At 45.5% G+C, this 24,038-nt stretch overlaps 1 protein-coding gene across 31 annotated transcripts in view; it reads left to right on the forward strand.

The window, feature by feature from the left end:
* The window catches only part of nrxn1a (neurexin 1a), a 2,579,010-nt gene that overhangs the window by 235,303 nt on the left and 2,319,669 nt on the right, over positions 1-24,038 (forward strand). For 25 of the 31 annotated variants that reach the window (XM_072507883.1, XM_072507882.1, XM_072507972.1 and 22 more), the window contains 2 exons: positions 12,920-13,190; positions 16,182-17,551. In XM_072507883.1, coding sequence (XP_072363984.1) covers positions 16,831-17,551 — 721 coding nt within the window. In that variant the 5' untranslated portion in view covers positions 12,920-13,190; positions 16,182-16,830. Of the gene's footprint in view, positions 1-10,962; positions 11,109-12,919; positions 13,191-13,288; positions 13,733-16,181; positions 17,552-24,038 lie in introns of those variants that run through there. The other 6 variants (XM_072507944.1, XM_072507952.1, XM_072507900.1 and 3 more) reach the window with 5 other exon arrangements.

Consider the following 24,038-nt stretch of genomic DNA (forward strand, 5'->3'; position numbering starts at 1 on the left):
CTATACAAAGCCCGCTATAACTTTATTGACCCGCTTAAAAAAGGACCGCGGGATGAAGATGGGGAGACAATGAAAAACAAACAGGAATCTTAAGAGTCCCGTCATTTTCATCGTTTGAACTCTGCCCGCCAGAGACAAGGGAACCGCACCCCATCTCCGGAAATCCTCCTTCATCTGATCCACCAACCGGGCGAAGTTCAATTTATGTAGCCGGTCCCAATCCTACATGGATACCTAGGTAGCTGAAACTGTCCCCTACCACTCTAAACGGCAGTTCCCCCAGTCGCCTCTCCTGACCCCTCGCCTGGACCACAAACATCTCGCTCTTCCCCATATTAAGCTTATACCCCCAAAACCGGCCAAAATCCCGTAACATTCCCATAATTTCTTCCATCCCCTCAAATGGATTCAAAACATACAAAAGCAGGTCGTCCGCATACAGTGAGACTCTGTGCTCCACCCCCCCGGACCAGCCCCTTCCAGGCCCTTAGAGCAATTGACAGCTGCTCTATAGCCAGCGCGAACAGCAGTGGGGAGAGGGGGCATCCCTGTCTTGTCCCCCGGTGCAGCCTAAAATAGTCCGAAGTCGTCCTGTTCGTCCGTACACTTGCCATGGGAGCCTGGTATAGCAACCTAACCCAGTCAATAAAGCCTCTCGTAAATCCGAACCGCTCCAGAACCTCCCATAAATAATCCCACTCAATCCGGTCAAAAGCTTTCTCCGCATCCATCGCGACCACTACCTCCACCTCCCTACTCTCCGGGGGCATCATGATCACGTTTAACAGTCTTCTTACATTGGCCACCAGCTGCCTGCCCTTAACGAACCCTGTCTGATCCTCCACAATGACGTTCGGCACACAATCTTCAGTCCTAGAGGACAACATTTTGGCCAGCAGTTTGGCATCTACGTTCAACAGGGAAATCGGCCTGTAAGACCCACATAGCTCCAGGTTCTTGTCCCGCTTCAGGATAAGCGAAAGCGTGGCCTGTGACTTCGTCTGGGGCAGAACCCCCTTTCCCTTGCTTCATTAAACACCTTCATCAGCACCGGTCCCAATATCCAGGAGAACCTTTTATAGAACTCTGCTGGATACCCATCCAGTCCCGGGGCCTTACGCGACTGCATGGCCCTCAAGCCCTCCACTATCTCTTCCAACCTGATCGGGGCCCACAGCCCTTCTACCAGCTCCCCGTCCACCTTCGGGAAAGTCAGCCCCTCCAGCAAGTGCCCTGATCCCCTCCGGCCCCACAGGGGGTTCCGACCTGTACAACCTGCTGTAAAAATCCCGAAACGCCTTACTCATCCCTGCCGAGTCCCCAACTAGGTTCCCATCCCCGTCGATAACTTTTTGAGCTGCTGTGCAAGCATCATGCTGGCCTTCTCACCATGCTCGTATATCGCCCCGTTCGCCTTTCTCAGCTGTTCCACTGCCCTCCCCGTGGTTAACAAGCCAAACTCCGCCTGTAGCCTCCGCCGTTCCCTTAAAAGCCCTATCTCTGGAGTCTCCGCGTACCTCCCGTCTACTTGTAGAATCTCTTTCACCAGTCGGTCCGTCTCTGCCCTGTCCGTCCTGTCCCTGTGAGCCCAGATTGAGATCAGCTCTCCTCTCACCACTGCCTTCAGCGCTTCCCATACCACCGCTGCTGAGACCTCCCACGTATCATTTACCTGCAGGTAATTCAGCATCCATTTCCTCAGCCTCTCGCACACCGCTTCGTCCGCCAATAGCCCGACATCCAACCTCTATTGCGGGCGCTGTTTTCTATCTGTACTTACCTGCAGGTCAACCCAATGCGGAGCATGGTCCGAGATCGTAATCGCCGAATACCCCGTGTCCACAACCCCTGCCAGCAAGGCCCTACCCAAAGCAAAGAAATTGATCCGAGAGTCTCCCTTATGTACGTGGGAGTCACCCTCGGCTGCCTAAATCTCCATGGATCCACCTGCCCCCCCCCCATTTGCTCCTTGAACCCTTTCAGTTCCTTTGCCATTGCTGGCACGCTGCCCATTTTCGAGCATGACCGAACCACGCAGGGATCAATAACTGTATTAAAGTCCCCTCCCATGATCAGTTTGTGCGAGTCCAGGTCCGGTATCTTCCCTAACATCCTCTTTATAAATTCCACGTCACCCCAATTTGGCGCATATACCTTCACCAGCACTACCTTCACCCCCTCCAGCTTACCACTAACCATAATATATCGACCCCCCGCATCCAAAACTGTTCTATCCACCTCAAATATCACCCGCTTATTAATCAAGATCGCAACCTCTCTAGTCTTTGTATCCAGCCTCGAGTGGAAAACCTGACTGACCCAGCCTTTCCTCAATCTAACCTGGTCCACTACTCTAAGGTGCATCTCCTGCAACATTACCACGTCCGCCTTCAGTCCCCTAAGATGCGCGAACACATGTGCCCTCGTAACCGGCCCATTTAACCTCGAACATTCCATGTGATCAGCCTAGTTGGGGGGCAACGTGCCCCCCCCCCCCTCCGCCGATCAGCCATCCCCTTTCTTGGGTCCGCCTCCAACCCCTGCACCGCGCTTCCTCCAGCCCGTCCCCTGGCGGCCCCCACCACCGACCTTCTCACTGTCCCTCCACCGAAGTCCCTCCCTCGTCAGCAGAACCACTCCCCCCCCCCCCCCAGCAACACTACTGTAAAACGTAACCCATATAGTAAAATAAACATATGCACACCCCCCACTGCGCTTCTGTGAGCTAGCTCACCCAGCTAGCTTGGTGGCCAATGCCCCCGGTGCCAAAAAGTCTCCCACCTATTGTTCCCTCGCTCCCCTCACCCCCCGCTCATACAAACAAATTCCCTCATCTAACAATCCCCACACAATCACCCAGTTGTAAAAAAAACCACCACCCACCGAAACTCAAACAAGCACGTCTCCACCCCACAAAAGTGCACATTGACAAAAAAGACATTGCCAACATCCACCGAAAAGAAAACCCAAAAACGAAAAAACTTTCCCCCATCCCCTTCTTAAACAGAACTCAAAAACAGAAGAGAAAAATTACGAGGAGTAAAAGAAATTTAAAAAAAGAAAGGGGCCCAATATAGGCCAACAAGTTGCCTCAAAGTTCGAGAGTCTCAGCCCACCGTCAGTCCTTTTCTTTTAGCAAAGTCCAGCGCATCTTCGGGCGACTCAAAATAATGATGCTGGTCCTCATATGTGACCCAAAGACGAGACAGATACAGCAGTCCAAACTTCACCTGTTTCTTGAAGAAGATTGACTTAACTTGGTTGAAGCCTGCCCTTTTCCTAGCCTCCTCCACACTCAGGTCCTGGTACACCCGCAGGATACTGTTGTCCCACTTACAGCTCCGCGTTTGCTTGGCCCAATGAAGAATACATTCCTTGTCCAGGAACCTGTGGAATCTCACCACCATTGCCCTCGGAAGGTCCCCCGCTCGTGACTTCCTTGCAAGCGCTCTATACGCCCTGTCCACCTCCAAAGGTCGAGAGAATGCCCCCATCCCCAGCAGCTTTACGAACATACCCACTACGTATGCCCCAGCATCCGCTCCCTCAGCCCCCTCCGGGAGCTCGACAATTCTTAAGTTCTGCCAGCGGGACCTATTCTCTAGGTCCTCCACCTCCTCCAGAAGCCTTTTTTGCTGGTCACGCAGCATCCCCACCTCCAGCTCCACCGCTGTTTGTTGTTTCTCCTGCTCAGCCAACGCCTTCTCAACCTTCTGGATCGCCCAATCCTGGGCGTCCAATCTGTGCTGCAGCCGATCAATCAATTCTTTAATCGGGTCCAGACAGTCCCGTTTCTGCTTGGCAAAGCTGTCCTGGATGACCTGCATCAACTGCTCCGTTGATCGCTGCGCCGACATCCCAGGGGTCTGGACCTCGGCCATGCTGTCTCCTGCTGCAGCTTAAGCACAGCTCTTGCCTATATTCCTATTTCTGCCTTTTCGTGCACTTCTGGTTCTTTTCTCTGTATACCGATACGTGGAAACGGTGCATAATTGCCTCAGCCTTCGAATTCACCGTTTAAAACCAGGAAAAGGTCCGGGGGAAAGGTCCGAAAGTCCGACCAGAGCGGGACCCACCAAATCTGTGACCTATTCCTTCATATATGTCTCCACAAAATCTTGAACTTGTCTTTTTGATAGAACAGTGTGTTAGTGATGACAGGCTGGTGTAGCGGGCATTTTGTGAGCAGAAGAACCCATTCGAGTTGCAACTCCCAACTCCTTCCTTTCCGATGGTTCCTTTCCAGAGTTGGGGGTCCTTTCCAACTCTGGCATTGAAGTCCCCAAGGATGATGATCTTATCCTCCTTAGGAATATTGGAGAATATGGGGTCCAGGGTGGAGTAGAAGTCTTCTTTTGACTCATCATTGGCACCAAGGGTTGGGGCATAGGTGCTCACTCCCATTGCCTGCTGGTTCTTGGCAAGTTGCAGACAGAAGGTCCTGCGGCACTCGTTGATGCCGACAGGGAGCTCCGAGAGTCGATTGACTAGTTAATTCTGATGATTTCTGAAAATATTCAATATCTGTTGGAGTATCCATAAAATCCATAAAATATGACTTTTTAAACCAAAGAGCAGGGTTAAGGACTTATCTTCTGTAGCAGTGGCTGGTTTCAGAATGACAGGTATCACTGAAAATGAAAAACGTGAGGGAAAATACTTGTCCTGTTTTTAAGATAACACCTTCATTTTCCCGTTTTGTGTGACCATGTACCACTGATCTAAAGTTGAAGCATGAAAATCCAGCTAATAATTTTAGAAGTTATGCTGAAGTTGTGTTGCCATTTTCATACTCATGGAGAGTGGACATATAAGTTAAGTATCAAATCCTGACCTGGTATCTGGGAGTACTAAAGCCACACGGTGAGACCGAGGCCAGAAAACTATCACACCAATCTGAATTAATACTGCATACTTTGAGCCCAGTGCATAGTTATTGGGCCATCTGGGAAAGCTCATTGTAGGAAACAGTCTTTGTGGTTCATCAACAAAACAGTCATGAAAATTTAGGGGCTGAATTTACATTCCCAGGTTCCTACCAAAGGATCAAAATGCTGGCCAGGAACTGAAAATGCCAGTGGCAGGACCGAGAAGGAGAGTTTTTTACGAGGCAGTCAATTAAGCAACTGCCTCTGAGAGCCCAGCCAACTTAAGGACAGCGACGGACTCTAGCCATGAGAGCCAATCGTAGTGCCCAATGCTCTAGGTAGCTGGTGGCCCCATAGGGAGGAATGGGTGCTAATGATGTAGGTAGGAAAACAAGGGGACACCTCAAGATGGAGGTAACCTCTGTAGGTAGTAAAAGGTTTAAAAATAAAATGTGACCTGAGCTATCAGGCCAACATTGTGCAGTGGGAGCCCCTCAACAGAATGGCCTACAGCTGCAGCCATAGCCTTCTGACAATTGTGATTGTGGAGTGTGGGAGAGAATCAAATGAGGCATCACTGACCACATGGCCTGATGACCTCCATCCTGCCAGTGGACTTCAGACTCAGCAAGGAAGGGTCCCAATGTGTGTTTTAGAAATTTCCAACCAGCGTGTGAAGTGTGCCTTTTAAGTGTCAATTTAAAAAAATTATTTTAGGGAATGTGCGCGTCGCTGGCTAGGCAAGCATTTATTGCACATCTCTAATTGTCCTTGAGAAGGTGGTGGTCAGCTGCCTTCTTGGACCGCTGTAGTTCTTGTCATACAAGGACAGCCACAATTCTGACAGAGAGAGTCCAAGGACATTGACCCAGCAACAGTGAGGGAACGGTAATATAAATTCCAAGTCAGGATAGTGTGTGGATTGGAGGCAAACCTGGAGTTGTGGCATGCAACTGTTGCCTTGACCCGCTAGTTGGCAGAGGTCGCAGGTTGCAATGTGTTGTCAAAGACACTTTGGTAAGTTGCTGCAGTTCATTTTGTAGCTGGTACACACTGCTGCCACTGTTTGTCAGTGATGGAGGGAAAGAAAGTTTGATGGATAGCATGCCAATCAAGTGGGCTGCTTGATTGCTTAACCTAAAGGGTTAGGGTGTTGTCGAGCTTCTTCTGTGTTGTTCAAGCTGCACTCATCCATGCAAGTGCAGAGTATTCCATCACACTCCTGACTTATAATAATAATCTTTATTGTCACAAGTAAACTTACATTAACACTGCAATGAAATTACTGTGAAAAGCCCCGAGTCGCCACATTCCGGCGCCTGTTTGGCTACACAGAGGGAGAATTCAGAATGTCCAAATATTTTTTTTTTAAATTTAGAGTACCCAATTCACTTTTTCTAATTAAGGGGCAATTTAGAGTGGCCAATCCACCTACCCTGCACATCTTTGGGTTGTGGGGGCAAAACCCACGCAAACACGGGGAGAATGTGCAAACTCCACACAGACAGTGACCCAGAGCCGGGATCGAACCTGGGACCTCGGCGCCATGAGGCAGCAGTGCTATCCACTGCGCCACTGTGCTGCACTCCAGAATGTCCAAATTATCTAACAGCACGTCTTTTGGAACATGTGCGAGGAATCCTACACAGACACAGAGAGAACGTGCAGACTCCGCACAGACAGTGACCCAACCCGGAATCGAACATGGGGCCCTGGTGCTGTGAAGCAACAGTGCTAACCACTGTGCCACCGTGCCACCCGACTTGTGCATTTTAGATGGTGGACAAGTTTTGGGAGGTCAGGAGGTGAGCTACACGCCACAGAATTCCCAATCTCTGACTGGCTCTTGTACCCACAGTATTTATTTGGCTGGTCAGTGCAGCTTCTTATCAATTGTAACTCCCAGGATGTTGACAGTGGGGGTTTCAGTGATGGTAATGTCATTTAATATTAAGGGAGATGGTTAGATTCTCTCTTGTTGGAGATTTTCATTGCCTGTAACTTGTGTGGCACTCATGTTATTTGCCACTTTTCACCGAAGCCTGAAAATTATCCAGATCTTACTGCAAATGGAGATGGATTGTCAAATAGACCACCAGCCACTGCCATTGTGTAGCTGTCACCTCCCAGAAGCAGCCTTCCTCACAATAGATTGGAGGCAGAAGCATGGTGACAGACCAGCCAAAAGTGCAAAATTGCTGGTCTCTAAACCCGCTGCCTTCACTGAATATAAATTCTGCCCAACATGTCTGGCATAATTTTAATGTTAAAGTGTTATGAACCTGTCAGATAGACTGTTAATAATGTTTAAAGAGAAATCTAAACACCCAGTCATTGTCGGGACTACGCCACAAGATTTTACACTTTTAACAAAAACAAACTTCATTGTATACAAAACAAAACAAGCACCACGAACTTAACACTATAGTTTATACAGACTTGTGCCAGAAGCTCAGTTCAACATTTTACTTGTATGTTCCAAGAATTTTGAAGGTTTTTAAAAAAAGTATTTTTATTCAAATTTTTAGCATTTTAACATTTTACAAAACAAAACTAAACAAAACCATTACACCCCCAAATACAATAAACCTTGCACCAACCATCCCCCCCAACAGTTGATAGTATCTAGGTCACAGAAATGCAAAATATACAAACCCCATCTCTTGTGGAATCCCTCATTTGTCCCCTTAAGGCAAATTTCATCTTCTCAAGATGTAAGAGCACCATTAGATCCTCTAGCCACGCCAAGGTCCAGGGTAGAGAAGCTGACCTCCACCCCAACGGAACCTCTTGCGAGCGATCAACGAGGCAAAAGCTAAAACATTTGCCCCGGCTCCCGTCTGCAGCTCTTGCAGGTCTAATACACTGAAAATGGCCTCCAAGGGACCCGGCTACAAATCCACATGCAGAATTGCCGACATAGTGCTGAAAAACAACCCCAAGATTTCTCCATCTTCGGGTAGTAACAGAACATGTGCACATGATTAGCCGGCCTAAGGGCAGCGCGGTGGCACAGTGGTTAGCATTGCTGCCTCACGGCGCCGAGGTACCGGGTTCGATCCCAGTTCTGGGTCACAGTCCATGCGGAGTTTGCACAATCTCCCCGTGTATGCATGGGTTTTGCCCCCACAACCCAAAGATGTGCAGGGTAGGTGGATTGGCCACGCAAAATTGCTCCTTGGAAAAAATGAATTGGGTACTCTAAATTTATTTTTAAAAAATGATTAGCCGGGCCTCTCCCACGCCGTTCGCAAGTATCATCTGCCCCTCTCAAATAGCTGGCTCATCCTTGACTTCATCAAATGCGCCCTGTGCACCACCTTCAACTGCACCAACCACAGCCTCGTGCACAAGATTAAGACAGTTACCCTCTGCATGCAGCACCTCACACCACACTCCCTCCTCCAGCGCCAACTTCTCTTCCCTCTTGACCTTAACCCCCTCCATAAATACCTTATCCTCCCCCATCCACATTCTGTGTGGTGACCCATAAAGTTAGTATTTTTTCTACTTAAAGTGCATGTCTGACTTTTATTCATCACCTTTTGCCTCTCTCAACTAAGTGATGCAGCTTTAGCTAGACCAAGACTACAATTGCATTCTGTGAGAAAAAAAAAGATAAATGAAACAAAAGAACTTGCTAACCCTCACAGTCTATCTTGTTATGATCTCAGTTGATGTTAGAACTGGACGGGAAGATCCCAGATTGGAACCATGGCTCAAAAGACCTTGGGCTGGATTCTTCGTCGGCAGGATGCTCCGCTTCACCGGCAGCTCACTCATGCCTGCTGATTTCCCAATTGTGTGGGGGTGCCCACAATGGGAAACCCCATTGGCTGGGGCTGGCGGGATGGAGGACCCTGCTGCCGGTGGGGGCGCGCTGCACCAGAAAACAGGTGCGGCGGGATGGAGAATCCCACCCCATATTTTTTTATATAAAATATGAAGGAACAGAGTCACAGGACTGCTAATTAGTTTTAACAACAAGGAATAAACATTTATTAAGCATGAAAAAATTGGATTATGAAATAATGCGCCTTCATTCCCTGCTTATCTTAACAATTACACACAGGTTTTAAGACTAACATGGATTACAAAGTACATCCTAACCTACAGTGGTCTCATTAGCATAAAGATCCTTTTAAGCATACAAGATGATTGTGGGCAAATACACTCTCTACTCGGAACTCCAAGTAAATGTTTGTGGATGTCTCAGAATCCCTCCAGATGATTGTCACATGAGACTTTCCAAACTGCACTTCTAAAAATACACTTTAAAATCGTCTCTCGTGCTTTCACTTAGTGGTTTGCATTCTAATACACAGACCAAGTTTTTTAAATGACAGTTTTAACCAATGTTTTCATTCTACTTTGAACAGTGAGTCCAGTCCAGGATTTCACACTGACTCCTTTAGCATTTCTTTGTCTTGATTGCTATGCAAACTGCTGACAATTGCTTGAACTCTTGATTCCCAGATTGTGTTAAAATGGCACCAGGCTTTTTTTTTTTTTACCATTGAAGGCTATTGTCCCACTTATATCTGGTTACTGCAATTGTATCTTTAACTTGGAACACTTTGTTTACTTTTTATTGAACTCTTTTGAACTATATCTTGGTCTCTGTTCCCTTAAGTTCAAGTATCTTTAATATTCTTTCTGTCCCAATTCCATGCTTATCTGGACTGTAACTTGCCTGTTTGAAGCTCCTGTTCTGTCCAGTCTTTTTTGTGGCAGAATTGAGAGATGCACACTCCCTGGCAATCTGTCTCCAACTGCCTACAAATAAAGCTAAAACTAAAGACTTAAAAGTTTTCCAACCTTACAAGGCCCCAGTTGCTAAGCAATGCCCACATGCCTTTTATTTAATCTTCACACCATAGCCCTCTCTAAGCGTAATAGAAACACAGTTGGAACTTAACCAACCCCTGCACATACAAACACCTTTATGCAGCATGCATTTAACTATCGGCTTTCCCCTTCCAGGCAAAGAAACATTAAATTAAACACACTTAAAACAATAACTTATTTCTAATGTTTACGAATACAAATATAAATCCCATAAAACTACCTTTTTTTTCTTGACAACGTTCATGAGAACATTTTTTTTAAAAAAAATTAGAGAACCCAATTCATTTTTAGCATGGCCAATCCACCTACCCTGCACACCGTTGGGTTGTGGGGGTGAAACCCATGCAAACAAGGGGAGAATGTGCAAACTCCACACGGGCAGTGACCCAGAGCTAAGATCGAACCTCGAACCTCGGCGCCATGAGGCTGTAGGACTAACCACTGCACCACCATGCTGCCCCTCCATGAAAACATGGCATGCTTTCGGATTATCTCAAACAGAAATGTAAACTATTGTTATTTACATTCAACACAATTCTTTGATTCTGTGACCCACAGGAATAATGTAAATCGCTAATGGAGTTTTATACCTTTCTCCAGGCCTTCTGTCCCTATCAAGTGACTCCATTGTTGACCAACTGATGTTAGTTTATTTTTATCTGGAACCCATATAAATGTTTTAAATATTTCATTGAACCGAGGGTAGTCCACATTATAAGCCCGGAACAAGCAATTCATTGTTGTAGTTTTACACTTCTATTTCTGACCTTATAAGATAAATACAAGTCACTTTTGAAATACGATTATCTCAAGCTTATTTGCTTTGCATACACATTAGATGCATACCAGTTTCTTAACCAAGTGTTTCCATTTGTCTTATATTTAACACTTTAATTCTTAAAGTTACATTTCTATTCTAAAACATATGAATTATGAACTAAATAATTGTGACAATAAGAAAACAATAATGCGCTCAACTCCATTTTTGCTGGAGCGTTGATAACTTGCCACGTTTGAACTGAGCTAGCTTATTAAGAAATACTTCATTGGACATTTACAAATACCACATTGAGGCACTTAATTAAGGCCCCAGACTTTGCTGGAGACTTGCAACATTGGAATGGTACAACTATAGTTTAGGATTTTTGTTGCATTCTACAAGTATGAGAAAATTAATGAATACGTGAGTTGTACTATTATTCATGGCACACCATTATTGCCTGGGACATTGTTCTTCTGTTATTAGCCTCATCAAAACTGAAAAAAAGGATACCAAAGCCGGCCCATGGTCTCGTCGATGGTGACTTTAAAGTTTACCGCAATTTTTGCCAGTTTCCTGGCTTGCATTGCAAAATAATGGTGCAGGTGAATAATTAAATTCATAAATTCAAAGTAAGTATGGTTCGATACTCCTATTTATTATGTTTTATGTTCTTATAATAGTATACCTAGTCTTGATATTTATAATTGTTCATTAAAACCCATTAAAACACTTACTTTTTGTCATTGTGTGTTAGGTTTACTGTATATTGTGTGCACTGTGTAGGGTACTGAGGTATCTATTATTCTGCTGCAAGTGAGAATTTGGAAGAAATTAATTTAAACTGGTTTGGGCCCAGAATAGTTGACGCACTTACAGTGGCACCAGCATTCAGAGGCAGATTTGAAATGGGACATTGGACCTTATCAGAATAATTTCGATGGATTGTGGATGCACGTTGAATCATTTGAGGCAGCTAACTGGAGTAGTTTAGGTCAATGGAAATGCCAGCAGTATATCCTTGACTATGGCCTGGTTTGGTGTGATGGTGCAACTGGGAAAACAAATGTGAGCTCAAATCAGTGGTGACACATTATAGTGAGTTTCAGTCGTGAAGCATGCTTCTGGTCTTTTTGGCTTTGCATTAAGGTTTGAGCATATTCTACTCAGTTTTTGACCATTTTCAGAGGAGGGTCCTCAAATAGACCTTTGCATGTGCAAAATACCTGATACCTTTTGGGCTGCTTGAGACTCGCTGGATATCAGCAAAGTCAATGTGGCATTGGCCATATTTCAGATGCCTCTGGATTCTGGTCATAGACGCCTGGAATTGGACATGTTTGCCACCATTTTATTCTTGAGCAATGAAACAAATGTGGCCTGATTTCACCAAGCCTTCACCAACCATGTGTTTATTCTGAGGCATTTTAGATAGCTTCAATTATTAATGTTACCTTCAAACTGATAAAATCTAGAACTTAAAATGTGCCTGAAAATGAATATAGTAGCAAAATGTGTCCATAAATCAAAACAATTTTCTCCAAATGGTCGAGTACTATAAATTATAAAGAATTGAAATTTAGAATTTTATGCCTGGGGTCGTACCAATATTGCTCTATTATGTATTATTACAGAAGGGTCGGGGGAGGAGGTCCCACTGCTAAAGTCACTGATATGCCATTATGCTTGCTGCCACATATACAGATTACTTTGCCAGGACATTTAGAGAAAGTGCATAGTGCTTAACCTATGGCTTAATTTGCCATTGCGGAATATCAACGGCACTTCTAGCGAAGCAGCAGGGGTCGGGACAGCTTCAAGAAAATTCCCAGCCACATCTCATGTTGTCTCACAAGAAAGAAGGGAGAATTGCATTTATATAGTGCCTTTCTTGTCAATGGGATATTTCAAAAGTGCTTTATAGCCATTCCGGTACTTTCTTTGAACAATGGTCACTGTTGCAACGTCGGAAACATGGCAGCGAATTTGCCCGTAATAAACTCCGACAAACAGCAATCTGATAATGACCAGGGTCAGGTAATCTGTTTTTGTGATGTTAATTGACGGTCAAATATAGGCCAGGGCACAAGATATAACTCCCCCACTCTTACAAAAATTTGCACCATGGGATATTTCATGTCCACCTGAGAGTGCCGCCATGTATCTGAAAGGCAACACCTCCAACAGTGCAATTACTCCCTCAGCATCAACGTACGTTTTCGTGTTCAAGTCTTGGAGTGGGACTCAAATCCCCAGCCTTCTGATGTGGTGATATATGTACTGCCAACCGAGCTGCAGCTGATAGGCTGCAATGCAAAAGGGTAGAGTACAGGAAAACAAAAGAGGGAACTATTTACATTTGCTGTTAAATCTTTCTTGAATGTGTTACCCCACCTGCAGGCCAGACCTAAATAATATCAAACTTTTTTTTGTCATCATGCAGATGTCAGAACGTAATACTGCCAGCTGTCATCAACCAGAATTGAAATCCTGCTAGTCGGGGATTGGATTTTGATTGTGCCCGTGTGAATCTATCTCCAAACCTGAAACAAAACTTGGGAGCGATTTTTGCGACCAGTTCGGTTGCTGGAGTGTGAGCGCGTCGCTAGACCATGTTGAAGCACACCTGAAGGGTGTCCTCTCGCAAGCCCCACTCCTCCACCTGGTCGCCATTAAACATCCGGCAAAATGCAAAACAATTTTATTCGATGTGGGTGAGCAGTTATTTATTTTGCAATCCACTGTACTCTCTTGTTGATATCGCGGAGTGGCGGAGCATATGGTTCCTTCCATCTTATTCCTTTCTGTGGTGATAAATTAATGAGGAAGATTTCTGACGTTGCGGTGTGTGTGAGGGCGAGAAGATAGAGGGAGAGAGAGAGAGAGAGAGATTCGCTGGTGCTGTTCTGCTGCTGTTCCTGCAGCGTCGGTGCTGGTTCGCTTCGAGAGAAACGCCCGTGTGACGCGCTCAGCTCAAGCAACCTGCTGACAAACCGAGCTGGGAGCCAGAGGGGAGTCTGCTGTCCTGCTCATGTAAACAGAGACGGGAGAACCAAGTAGCGGGGAGAGAGAGAGAGACGAAAAAATACATTTAAATGTGACCCGAGCTCGCATTTGAAAGCCGAGAGTCATTTCCGAGGTCCAGGGGAATATGCACTGCAGGTAAAACTCCATATTTGAATAGGATGTGAGGACGAAGCTGCACAGATTGTGGCCGTGACGAGAGATGGGCAATAGCGGTGCACATCTGCTGGAGGTAAAACACGGCGTGAGCATTGCCATGATGAAAGGTGGCGCTCGACAACGCGCACTCGGGGATTGGGTTTTAATTTTAAAATAAATAAATATATTTTTCACTCTGTACCTGCACAGGGCACTTTTCTAACCCTGTTTGATCCGGAGGATATCGCGCGTCCCCGTTCTGTGGCCTTAATTTGGCAATTCGGGGTTCATCCGGCGTCGGCTCCTGAGCACGGTTTACATATCGATTACTTGCGAGATACGGGGGAGAGGAGGGGGGTAACTGCCCGTCTGTTCATATCTAATCAGCAAGGATAACCGTTTATAACTCTGACACAGCTCAGAATATATCATTTGTATAATTACTACTTAATTCCCCTTTGATCCGAGGTGGCAGGGAAGAATCTCCTGGAATGAACGTGATAGCGTGAGCGGATTTTTGAAATGCTTCGAAAGGCGGATTTCCTTATTATTCGCACCAGGCGAGTTTTTCTTCAATGGGATGGCGATCTAGACACTGGGATTAACTACAAATTGTGGGGAAACGTCTCGTTTACAGTTCGTTGGGGGCTGGGGGCGGGAAGGGGGGACGGGACTAAAAGCTGTGATATCTTGTAAGGATTTCCTCGCCAATTAACGGTTCGTCCTGGACGCCGTTGCAAAGAAGACTGTAAAAGGCCCCCTTTTCCGGTGCTGGAATGTTAAACAGTGGCTTGAATGTGTGTCCAGTATTAATGCTTCAACCAAATATAAGCCACATTTCTTTCCATTTAGGAATGGAATGGTCTTTATCCTATGGCCCAACTCCGATTTTGATAGCCAGAAGCCCCGATAATATTAATTTGCCTGGAACATATTTTGACATAATCGTGTCTCATCGAGTCCCATTAAATGCAGCGTACATGCTAGTTCCATAAAACTGAACATTTACACCGATCGCGCTCGCTACCCAAATGATAAATGTGCCACATTTATATTCCCATTGCAGTCGAACTGAATGTTTTCTCACGTTCTGGTGGAGTTTACTCATTACCTTCCAGTTTGTGTTTGAACGCAGGCAAAATATTCTGTGTTCGCTGCTAAGTAATTATGTAACTTGTGCATTGTATAAAATCGGAATCTCACTCTGTGTGCCATTGGATGGGAACACCTGTGAGGATCGCCCTGAGCTGGGTGTGCTGGGAGGCGCCGCGCGTTGTCATCCCTTGGCGAGGAGATAGTCCACTACAATGTTATTAATTGCTGGTACTTGCTGGGATTTTTTTCTGAAGCGCCAATTAGATATAGAGGTTCAACGCAGCGTCGATAGATCGATCCAAGATTCGCCTGCCCAACTTCAATATTAAATAGCGGTATGTCAACAATGACATCTGTGCTTGCAAATGGGGGCGCAGGAAAGAGATGGCTGTCCATATTTTTTGCACAGCTTTAGAATGGCCCACACATTTCATGTTGGTCTTGATAATATCGAAACTTTATTGGCAGATCGCCACACGCTAAATAATTAACTGTCTTGAATATCCCAAGTTTACTTTCACCTATCTCCATAGTTATGCTCAATTTAAGTAATAACCAAGACTGGCTGTAAACAGACGATGAATGCAGGAAATCACGATTTTCTTTATTTGCCCCCTTTGCCGAAGTTGCTATGTTTCTCCAACTCGCGCTCTCCTGTCCAAACAATGTTCATGAACAAGGTTGTATAATGTCGGCAGTCTTCGTGAAATCTTAGTTTTCGGATATATGTTGCTTCACAAATATAATTAAGGTGTTCTAATTACTAGTGCAGGTTTATCAAATGCAGTGTTCATCATTGAACATCTATCCTCAGATGTACTTTTGGTAAAAATGGTATGTGCTGTCAACATCCTCCTTCCTTCCATTGGTTTATGAATGTTAAATAGGAGTGATGGCAGTTGCAACCATTTCTCCAGTGGAGCAGAGAGGGAAAAAAACGAGCACAATTGAATTTGTTGATGTTAATAACTGTAAGCCACCATTTCCTTGTTTTATGCAATAACGTAAGCTGCAAAATATGCCATTTATTATTAATTTACGTTTTCGAGTTCTGCATTCTCTCTCTCAATAAAATATGAAAAATGTAACTAAGCAGGCCTTTATCATGATGTGTAAGAACCAACTATTGTAATGAACAAGAAAAGGTTAAACCATTTTTGAAAAACGCTAATATGAAAGAAGATTGACATTACATGTGGTCAAGTGATTGGAAAGAGTGACTTTCATGTTGCATTTTTGGCTGACTTGTTTTATGACTCGGAGCTAATTATTCTGTAACAATAAATAAGAGTTAAAGTATCAAGCACATTCATTACTGCACAGGCAATGGAAGATGATTTATCCCAGTAGCAGCCCCTTTACAGGTAGCCTATCACGCACATTATTGTAAGATGTTATTAATCTGAGTTAAGGGTCATGCTATTATTTATTGCTTTCATTCCTTGCAGATTGCGAGTTGTGTTGGAGCTGCTGTAAAGGCTGGAATCACAGTTTGGCCCTGAAAGGAAGACTTGCTGATCGGCTTTGCATGTCAAGTGGCTACTGAGCTACTTGACGGTTTATGGTTTCCAGCACCACTAGGAAGTAGGCAGCCCAGGAAGCCAAGAGTGATGACTCAGAGTGTCTGTTTTTACACAATGGCATGAGTCTGAGGATCTGCGCTGGAAACCTGTCATAAAGAGCAGTTTTGGTATTTTAATGGGACTCCTGAAGGAAAGAACTCGAGCAAGACCAGAGAAAGTCATCTGTTGGATCTGCACGTGGATAAGTTATTTTTTCAGAGAAAAATTAAATACTATTTGCTTTCTTATCTGGAACCACAAAAAGCTTAACTGTGTAGTCTGAGTACGAAGCAAAATCCACTGTGGATATGGGCCACTGATATAATTTGTTTTGCTGACTCAACATATTTAAACCTTAATATAAAAGACTGCCATCAGTACCTTGCTAGAGAGCTGCTTCACTAACTTTGTCTTAATTGTTGGATTCACAAAGGAATACGTTTTGCAACGCACAGCAAATCTTCACACCTTGAGGAACTTTATACAAATTGTTTGCAATCTGTACCTTATCCAACATCGTATCACATTTACAAGGATGGCTGTTGTCATCAAGAAAAAAGGCCATTTGCTTTGGTTTGGCTTGCTTTTTGGATGCCTTGTTAACCTTGGGGTTAGTTTAGAATTTACTGGAGCTGCAGGGCAATGGGCAAGGTTCCCAAAGTGGAATGCATGCTGTGAAAGTGAAATGAGTTTTAATATGAAGACCAACATTTCCAGTAGTCTCCTGGTCTATTTTGATGATGAAGGGTTCTGTGATTTTTTGGAACTCTTAATTGTTGATGGATATCTTCAACTTCGGTTTTCGATTTTCTGTGCTGAAGCAGCCGTTCTACAGTCAGATACTAAAGTTAATGATAGTATGTGGCACACTATAGCTATTCAAAGGAATTTCAAAAAGACAACATTAATTGTAGATGAAGAGATTAAAACAGTTGAAGTGAAGTCAAAGAGACGAGACATGACAGTCTTTAGCAAATTGTATATTGGCGGAATTCCACCAGAGTTTCATTCATCGGTGCTGTCATTAACATCAACCTCAGTAGGACATCAAGAACCATTCCAGGGATTAATAACTGACCTCAGGGTTGGAAATGGGACCACCACACTCATTGATGGTCATGGAATCAAGATGGATGAAAACTACCTTTGCACAAATCACAGTCTATGCCTAAATGGTGGAACCTGCTCTGTTGTACATGAGAAGCCAATTTGTGATTGTTCTCACACTGGCTTTCAAGGAATAGACTGCAGCGAAGGTAAGATGACTACAACACTGTATTCCTCTTATTGATTATGACACTAGTAGCTATAGTGTGAAAAATATCCATTTGACGAAGATTAAATCTGGACAAAATTTGTCCGCTATACTGCCATTACCTTTCTTTGTTCACAGATATCTCCCAATATAAATCATTTTGCTTTAACTCACCTTATTTCTATGTCATACAACAGACATTTTGACGGTATAACATATATTCTCTTGTATGCTATTCCATCAAAGGATCAGAAGCCTCTATTTCCATTTATTTAAAGTTAAACCATAAACTGGAACTAGTTTACTAACAGCATTGTGGGTGTACATGGACTGCAGCAGTTCATTAAGTCAGCTCACCACCACCTTCTCAAGGGTGGTTATGGGTGGGCAATAAATGTTGGTCTTGTCAGCAATGCTGCGCATCCCATGAATGAATAAATGATATGTAAAAATGGCATTTTCCAAAAAGAAATTCAAAAGCCAGAAAGCACACTCATGGAATAATAAGTATGAATAATTAATTAGACTAAATAAATAATATTGGTGAAAGAAATCTTAAATGCTAACTATATTTTTGGATTCTAGTTTTCCATTGTGCCAGATTGGTTTATTTTCAGTCATGTATGCAAAGACGAGAGGTGGATTTAGTGCCCTCTCTTGTTGCGGGTTTGGTGGCGGGGGTACATTTATTCAGGCAGGAGGGTGGCAGGTGGGAACTCCACAGCCTTCCTGCCACTGCCCCAATTAAGTCATAGTGGGATGTGATAGCCTACCCACCCCACTGCCAATTGAGGCCTTTAAGTAAACAACTAATGCCCTCTTAAAGGCCTTGGGCGGGATTCTCCACCCCCACGCCGAAGTGGCCGCGCCGTCGTGAACGCCATCGAGGTTCACGCCGGCGCGGAACGGCCCCGGTCCCGACCGATTCAGGCCCTGACAATGGGCCAGTATAGGGGCCACGTCATCTATCCGCACCAGGCCTTGTCGCCCGCGTAAAAGTGGCGCCACATAGATGACGTGGCTGGCGCCGCATAACGGACGTCACCCGCGCATGCGTGGTTGCCGTCCTGTCCAAATCCGCCCCGCAAGAAGATGAGGGATGGATCTTGCGGGGCGGCGGAAGGAAGGAGGTCCTCCTTCAGAGAGGACGGGCCGATGATCGGTGGGCACCGATCGCGGGCCACCCCACATTTAAGGTACCCCCTCGCCCCCCCCCCCCACAGGCCGCCCCCTCAGCGTTCACGCACCGCCCACGACTGTAGCGACCAGGTGTGGACGGCGCTGGGGGGCACCCGCCGTTTTGGCCAGGCCACTCGGCCCATCCGGGCCTGAGAATAGCGGGGGTGCCGGAGAATCGCCATTTTCGGTGTCTCCGGCGATTCTCTGGCCTGTGGCCCGCGAAACTCGACCGGGCCGTTCCCGCCGCTTGGGAGAATCGCGGGAGGGCGTCGGACTGGCGTCCCCGGAAATTTTGGTGGCCCAGGCGATTCTCCCAACCGGCGTGGGAGTGGAGAATCGCGCCCCTGGTTCCTGCTGCTGGTATTCATGCAGCGCCAGGCAGGGGACGACATCATGCAGGAAACTCAAGAAGCAAACACTGGCTTGTTTACTTCCGGGCTTCCAGGAGAATCACTCATTGTCAGGCACTCAGTGCCTGATTGAGAGACCTGGATTCAGGAATGGGGGCTCATTGAGAGCCTCTAATTGGTCGGCAGCTCTCAGCAGTTGGGACTTACACTTATGGAGTAATTGATCCCAGGGAAGGCACACTGCTGCCAAGTACAATGCTCTTAATGCTTTGAGTTTTCCCAAAAGGAGGGAACACAGGGCTCTCAATGGCTATCAAACTGGCAGTCAAGACCCCTGTCAACTCCAATAAATACCACTCTTGAAGTTCTATTAAAATAGTGTTAACCGGCTAGAATTTTCTTTTTTTTTTGGAAAAGATATTTTATTCCAAACATAAACAATGACAACGAAACAACCGTTTGAACATTTCACCCCTTTTAAGCCCTTCCCTCCACCACCCCACCGCCCCCTCACGATAAACAGCTCCTCAAATATTGTCATGAACAGCATCCACCGTACCTTGAAGCCCTCTTCTGACCCCCTTAAGGCAGATTTAATTTTCTCCAACCCAAGAAACTCGTACAGGTCTCCCAGCCAAGCCGCAACCCCCAGTGGCATATCTGACCTACAATTCAAAAGAATTCATCGCCAGGAAATCAGAGAGGCGACAGCCACAACATCGGCCCACTTCCCCTCCAGCTGCTCCGGCACTTGCGAAACCCCAAAGATCACCACCATGGGGTCCGGATTCACCTGGGCCCCTAATATCCCAAACGCTGCCTCCCATTAGCTGTCCAACCTGTCGCATCCCCAAAACATGTGAACATGATTTACCGGTCCCTGCCCATACTTCTCACATTCATTTGTTACCCCCGGAAAGAAGCCACTCATCCAAGCCCGAATCATGTGCACCCTGTGCACCACTTTAGACTGAATCAAGCTAATTCTGGCACAGCAGGAGCTTGAGTTCACTGGGCCCATTGTCTCACTCTAGAGTCCCCATGCTATCCTTCCCAACTCCTCCTCCCACGTCCACTTAACACTTTCAATTAACGCCTTGCCCTGCCATCCCAACCACAGGTATATGTCCCTGATCCTACCCTCCCCACCTAATCTGGGAGCAGCATTTTCTCCAATAGCGTGTACTCTGGTAGTTGGGGGAACGTAGGTAGCTCCTTTCACACATTTCCCACACCTGCCAGTACCTAAACTCACTTCCCCCTTGGCAACTCAAACCTCTCCCGCAGTTCATCCAACATAGTGAATTTTCCCTCCAAGAACATATCCCTGACCCACTCCAACCCCTCCTCCCTCCACCACCTGTACATCCCATCCATTCCCCCCCTCCCCCCCCTGTGTAAACCTATGGTTCTCACACAGTGGGGACAACGCCAACATTTGATCCAATTTAAAGCATCTCCTCATCTGATTATAAATCTACCACCGGACTCCCCGTCTGCTTTCTTGGAGCCAATGGCAGTGCGGCCATCACCAGTGCCCTCAAACCTGAGCACTTACAGGACCCCTCCTCCAACCTGATCCACTCTGTCATTCTTTCCCCCCCCCCACCCCTCCACCAATGAGCCAGCTAGAATTTTCTTAACGTTAATATCACATGGGCGGGATTCTCTGACCTCCCAGCCACATGTTTTCCGGCGGTGGGAGACTGCACGGCATTCGCTCGCTGTGGGATTCTCTGCTCCGCTGTCAATGGGAATTTCCTTGAAACCACTCCACACCGCCGGGAAACCCAGGGGCAGGGGTGCACTCTACCCCTTGGACCAGAGAATCCCGCCACCAGCCAACAGCCAGAGAAAAATGACCATAAGTTTTGCCTTGCTGCTTACTTATAAATTGCAGATTGTGCATATGTTTATGGTCAATTCTTTAAGGTTTAATGTGCATCGTTCCTAAGTTTTTTTAATGATTTTGTTTAGAAATGAGAGAAAATATAATTAAAAGCCATAAACAGTCCATACAGATTAATTAAACTGTAGTATACTTTATTTGTATTTCCAGGGTATTGATGTATGCAAGGTTAATTGCTTTAAGATTCTAGGTAATGCAATGCTTACAAAGTTTTTTTTAAATAAAGGAAAACGACCCTTTAACTTGTCATACTTTCTTGTCCATTCTCAACATTCTTTTTTATGTGATTGTGAAGACAAATTTAGACTGTAAAGATTTAATTCTATGCGCTTAATTTCTTTAATTCTTGTGCTAACACTTTCCACTGATCTATTTTTTAATCTAAAAGGAATAGGAATATTAAGTACTTGATGCAGCAGCTCATTTGTTGGCTTGAAGTCCTATGGGCCTTTGGTAATTATTTAGTGTTATGAAAGAAGTGAAACCACATTAATTAGATTTGGCTCTAATTTTGCTTGTGTCAAAATGTAGCCATGCTGTTGGATACACGTATTGCCACTCCAAATGAAATATGACCCAATTCATTGCCAGGTCCAAAAATCAATGTTTCAGTAGAATTACTACGTATGCATGTCATTGGCTCTTTTCTCCAGATGCACACTATAAAGACAATTTTCGATGATCATTATTGGTGCGCAAAATATGTAACACTATTGTTCTTTTCTATTATGACTACCTTCTCAAAAGAAGATAGAAACATTCCTGCAATGTAATGTATGGCTTGAGACATGCAGTTTCCAACACCAAATAAGTGTTTCGGAATATTGAACCGAAAAGCAAAAAAATTAAAGAACATCTTTTCCGCTAACCTTTTCCCTGTTATTGTAAATAAATTACAAAGAACAATTTGCATCTGTAACATTTTCACTAGCCTAATTTTGTGTTAAAATAATCCAAGAGATTAATGTGTCTCGTTTGTAATCTATCAAAATGGTAAAACAAACCTTAATTTAAAATACCTGCATTTAAATTAATAGCCTATATTTCCCAAGTACTGCAATAGTTTAGCTAACACCTATTAACATGACAGCCACCTTTAGCTCATGAATATATGTCTGAACATATTACTCAATTGAATATGTCATATGTACCTTGCACGAAAGCCATACATAGAAAAAAAACATGGGGCAAAATTCTCCCCCAACGGCGCGATGTCCGCCGGCTGGCGCCAAAAATGGCGCCAATCAGACGGGCATCGCGCCGGCCCAAAGGTGCGGAATGCCCCGCATCTTTGGGGGCCGAGCCCCAACATTGAGGGGCTAGGCCGGTGCCGGAGGGATTTCCGCCCCGCCAGCTGGCGGAAATGGCGTTTGTTGCCCCGCCAGCTGACGGAAATGGCGTTGAAATGCGGCGCATGCGCGGGAGCGTCAGCGGCCGCCGACAGTTTCCCGCGCATGCGCAGTGGGGAGAGTCTCTTCCACCTCCGCCATGGTGGAGGCCGTGGCGGAGGCGGAAGGGAAAGAGTGCCCCCACGGCACAGCCCCCCCCCCAGGACCCCGGAGCCCGCCCACGCCGCCTGGTCCCGCCGGTAAATACCAGCTTTGATTTACGCCGGCGGGACAGGCAATTTCTGGGCGGGACTTCGGCCCATCCGGGCCGGAGAATTGAGCGGGGGGTCCCGCCAACCGGCGCGGCCCGATTCCCGCCCCCGCCCAATCTCCGGTACCGGAGACTTCGGCGGGGCGGGGGCGGGATTCACGGCGGCCAACGGCAATTCTCCGACCCGGCGGGGGGGTCGTAGAATGACGCCCATGGTTTTTAAGATGTTGCCATGCGAATAATTTTCACGGAATAATTTTGTCCATTTTTTTTAGCTAAAAATCTTTGCTGAAAGGATTTGCCTCGATCTCCTTAATTATTTCTTTGGAAACACAAAAATGATGCAGAAATATTATTTTCTGTGCACTACCAAAACTAACTTCCTCCAATGATGATTTTTTAAAAAAATCCATTTGTGCTTGGGGGGCCTAAGGGCCTGATCCTGTGCTGCATTGTTCTTTGTTCTTTAATCATTGAGTCTAAGGGACAGAACACTTCTTGAAAAGTTGGTAAAATAGTTTTATTTTGTCAAAATGAATAAACTACTAATTAAATTAATCCTTAGAAATGGCATAGAATTACTAATTAAGCTGCAAATGTAATGTTTTTGCAATAAATACTTGAGTGAAAATTACGAATTACCTACAAAGTTCTGCTTCTGTTGCAAGCCCTAACATTCCTGATGAAAATGGATAGAAATGGTTCACCAGAGGGCGGCATGGTGTCACAGTGGTTAGCACTGCTGCCTCACAGCACTGAGGACCTGGGTTCGATCCCGGCCTCCGGTCAGTGTCCGTGTGGAGTTTGCACATTCTCCCCGTGTCTGAGTGTGTCCCACCCCACAAGGTGTGAAGTTTCAGTTGGGACGATGGATAGTTACAAGGTAGCGAGGAAGGATCTAAAGAGAGAGCTAAGATGAGCAAGGAGGGGACATGAGAAGTATTTGGCAGGAAGGATCAAGGAAAACCCAAAAGCTTTCTATAGGTATGTCAGGAATAAGCGAATGACTAGGGAAAGAGTAGGACCAGTCAAGGACAGGGATGGGAAATTGTGTGTGGAGTCTGAAGAGATAGGCGAGATACTAAATGAATATTTTTCGTCAGTATTCACTCAGGAAAAAGATAATGTTGTGGAGGAGAATGCTGAGCCCCAGGCTAATAGAATAGATGGCATTGAGGTACGTAGGGAAGAGGTGTTGGCAATTCTGGACAGGCTTAAAATAGATAAGTCCCCGGGACCTGGTGGGATTTATCCTAGGATTCTCTGGGAGGCCAGGGAAGAGATTGCTGGACCTTTGGCTTTGATTTTTATGTCATGATTGGCTACAGGAATAGTGCCAGAGGACAGAAGGACAGCAAATGTGGTCCCTTTGTTCAAAAAGGGGAGCAGAGACAACCCCGGCAACTATAGACCGGTGAGCCTCACGTCTGTAGTGGGTAAAGTCTTGGAGG

The sequence above is a fragment of the Scyliorhinus torazame genome, chromosome 1 (genome assembly GCF_047496885.1).
Source record: "Scyliorhinus torazame isolate Kashiwa2021f chromosome 1, sScyTor2.1, whole genome shotgun sequence".
Classification (NCBI taxonomy): Eukaryota; Metazoa; Chordata; class Chondrichthyes; order Carcharhiniformes; family Scyliorhinidae; genus Scyliorhinus; species Scyliorhinus torazame.